This window comes from Echinops telfairi, unplaced genomic scaffold (assembly GCF_000313985.2).
Source record: "Echinops telfairi isolate 266 unplaced genomic scaffold, ASM31398v2 ScPeMD7_2291;HRSCAF=2852, whole genome shotgun sequence".
NCBI lineage: Eukaryota > Metazoa > Chordata > Mammalia > Afrosoricida > Tenrecidae > Echinops > Echinops telfairi.
The window spans coordinates 5,302,683-5,305,506 of NW_022106189.1; the positions used below are offsets into that span (position 1 = coordinate 5,302,683).

The 2,824-nt window shown below is 52.6% G+C and overlaps 1 protein-coding gene across 1 annotated transcript in view; it reads left to right on the top strand.

Moving 5' to 3' along the window:
* Positions 1–110: 110 nt before the first annotated feature.
* CUNH19orf12 (chromosome unknown C19orf12 homolog) overlaps positions 111–2,824 on the top strand; it is an 8,666-nt gene continuing 5,952 nt past the window's right edge. The window contains exon 1 of the mRNA XM_030886581.2: positions 111–184. Coding sequence (XP_030742441.2) covers positions 153–184 — 32 coding nt within the window. The 5' untranslated portion in view covers positions 111–152. The remainder of the gene's footprint in view (positions 185–2,824) is intronic.

Consider the following 2,824-nt stretch of genomic DNA (forward strand, 5'->3'; position numbering starts at 1 on the left):
GGGCGAGGCGCTGGGCCGTTGTGACCTGGGTCCCGCGGGTCTGACCGCGCTCGGGCTCTGGCTCCGGTCACATCTGCCGCGGGAAGAAGGCCCGGCGCGGAGAACCGAGAGTTGGAACTGAACCCTGCCGTGGTGACCCCAGGTCCCGCGTGATGGGCCTGGTGCCCGCTGTTCAAATCAACCGGTGAATCAATCAATCAGAGGGGGGCCGGTGCTCGGCTCCGTTGTGTAAATGCCCGCAGGGACGCAGAAGCCACTGCTGTCCAGCCGATCCCCACTCCCAGGACCCTTTTAGGACAGATTGGAACTGCCCCACCAGTTCCGTAATCGTCCTTGGTTACTTCTTTCTGCATTGGACCTGTTGGTGGGTTCGAACCAGTGACCTAATGGAGCCCTTTAGTCACCGCGGAAACCAGGGCTTGCTTCTGACTCCTAAGAGACGTCCCCTTACAGCATTTTAAAAAACGGGGTGCGGGGCGATCTGTGATAGTTGCGAAGCCAGCTTCTCCCCCACACATCACTCCCTGGTGCTCTCAGGAAGCCCTCCGTTGTCCCCAGAACCCACTGTGACCAGCACAGCAGCCTGGGTGCTTACACGAAACCCGTGCTTCCGGCTGACATTCTCCTCCTCTGATGCCTCCTCTTGTTTTACCTTCGACTTTATAACCTTTTCGTTGTGAGTTGGGTGAAGGTTTACGGAGGAAGTTTTCGTTCCAACAATTCAGAGCATTTCAATGTCATTTCCATCCCCTCCGTGTGATAGCACTCCTCCTTGTGTCTCCCCACTTGGCACCTCCTCACCTAACCCTCTGATCAGGGGTCCCTGGTAAAGTGCTGTCTGATCTCACATGGCTGCCCTGAGGTGTTGGGACCTCCCTGGTGGCACTGTTCCTCAAATGGACCTGCTTGTTTGGTTGAGAATGAGCCTAGTGGGTGAATTCATTTCCAACCCTAAAGAGTGAATTAAGGGTCCTAATCATCTCTATTCCACCAGTAAGCCTAGTTTTTTTTTTTTCTTTTTGATTTTGAGTTTTTAAAACTTTTATTTAATTTTGACTTTTGTTACACTTTTTTCACCCACTCTCTCCAGGACTTGCTAATGTGGTCCTTGTCTGATCAGTGGGTAGGGGTAGCCGGGCACCATCTAGCTCTTCTGGTCTCAAAGTGGTGGAGGTGCATGACTCAGGCCTGTTGCAGACAAACTTGATTTGGGAGTTGGTGTGAGATGTAGAGGCCACACTCCCAACCTGCTGAGGTCTGTGGGTGTCCGAGTGCCCCTCTGGCCAGCTCCTTCTTCACCGGTTTTGCAAGGTGGGGTGGGGAGGAGAAGCAACACTACTGTTGCTAGAGGAATTGGAATCTGAGCTTTTTAGCGACAGCTGGCTCAGGGGATGAGGCTTCTGGAGCCAGGAGGGGATGTGTCCACTGATGCTCTAGCTGCTGGGATGATTCTTCTGAAGAAATGAAACCAGCCTTCCCATGGCTTGAGGCAGCCACAAGGCCACCTCTACCTGTGGTGTGGAACTATTGAAATCTCCCTGGCACTGGGCCATTTCCTCCCCCTCCTCCCACAGACTGGGACACCTGCTGATCCTCCAGAGCCCCAGGCTCCTGTCTGTCACTGGCCTGACTGGGCTAAGTAGGGTTTGAAAGTGGCATTTGCACAAAGATGCCTCATTAGCCCCTGTGGGTTTTGATTTGAAGTCATTCCATAGCGGGTTGGAAGCTGGGGTTTTCTGAGAGAGGATGGCGGGGAACGTGTGTATATATAATTTCCTGCCTCTCTCACGTGCCTTTTCTAGCAGGCAGAAACTGTAAGAGCGGCTGTTATTCTGTGGGGAAACCCTCTGAGGCTGGCGCTGGGCAGAGGGCACTGGAGTAGAAGAGAGCTTGGCAGACAGGCACAGTGTGAGGATGGGGTGTCAGCAGTATGGCTTTCATGCCCTCGGGGACAGAATGTTCCCTGTTCCCTCCAGTGGGGCCCCCTGCCCTGCCCTTGTCCCAGCAGAATTGACAAATGAAAAGCTGGGCATAAACCAGAGTCATACTAGATGGTCAGCACCCTGGTGCCGCAGTGGTGACACATTGGGGCTGTTAAACACAAGGTCAGCAGTTTGAAACCACCTGCCACTTTTGAGGGTAAAAGAGGAGACTTCCTACTCCCACAAGAGGTCACACTCAGAAACCCACAGCGGCGGTTCTGCCCTGTCCTGTAGGGTTGCTGGGAGTCAGAATTAACTCCATGGCCGGGAGTTTGAAACTAGATGTTGATTATTTGATAAGAGATTTTTAACTTTTTGAAGGGTTTTACCATCAAACAATCTCCTTTGGCTGCCTAAATGTCTATTGGAAATGAAACTAGTTGTATGCGAATCTTCCAGGAGTACCACTGGTGGGCCAGTCAGATTACGCCTGTCAGTCAAATAGCAGGCAGGTCTCTCGGGAGAAAGCCCTCGGGAGGTACAGACGCCTTAGAATCAACAGCCATCTGAGACCTACAGGTCAGCATTTGCCCAAGGACAGAGTTCAGCAGGTTGAGTAAGGAAGAGGAGTGGGGACACGGGGCATGTGGGATCAGTGACCGTCACCGAAGAGATGATTCAAAATGGGTTTGGATTGTTGACGGTGAAACGGAAGCTCGGCTCTGTAAGCCTTCACCCAGATGGCAATAGAAAGTTACGAAGGAAAGAGAAAAGCTCGTAGAAGCAAAAGATACTGAGCAATCAGGATTGTCCCAACTGTCCTCAGTCAGGAAGGTTTCAGTGTTGAGGGAAGAAGAACTGCTCCTGAGAAAGGGAAGCCCTCCCCGCCACCCCCCATCCCC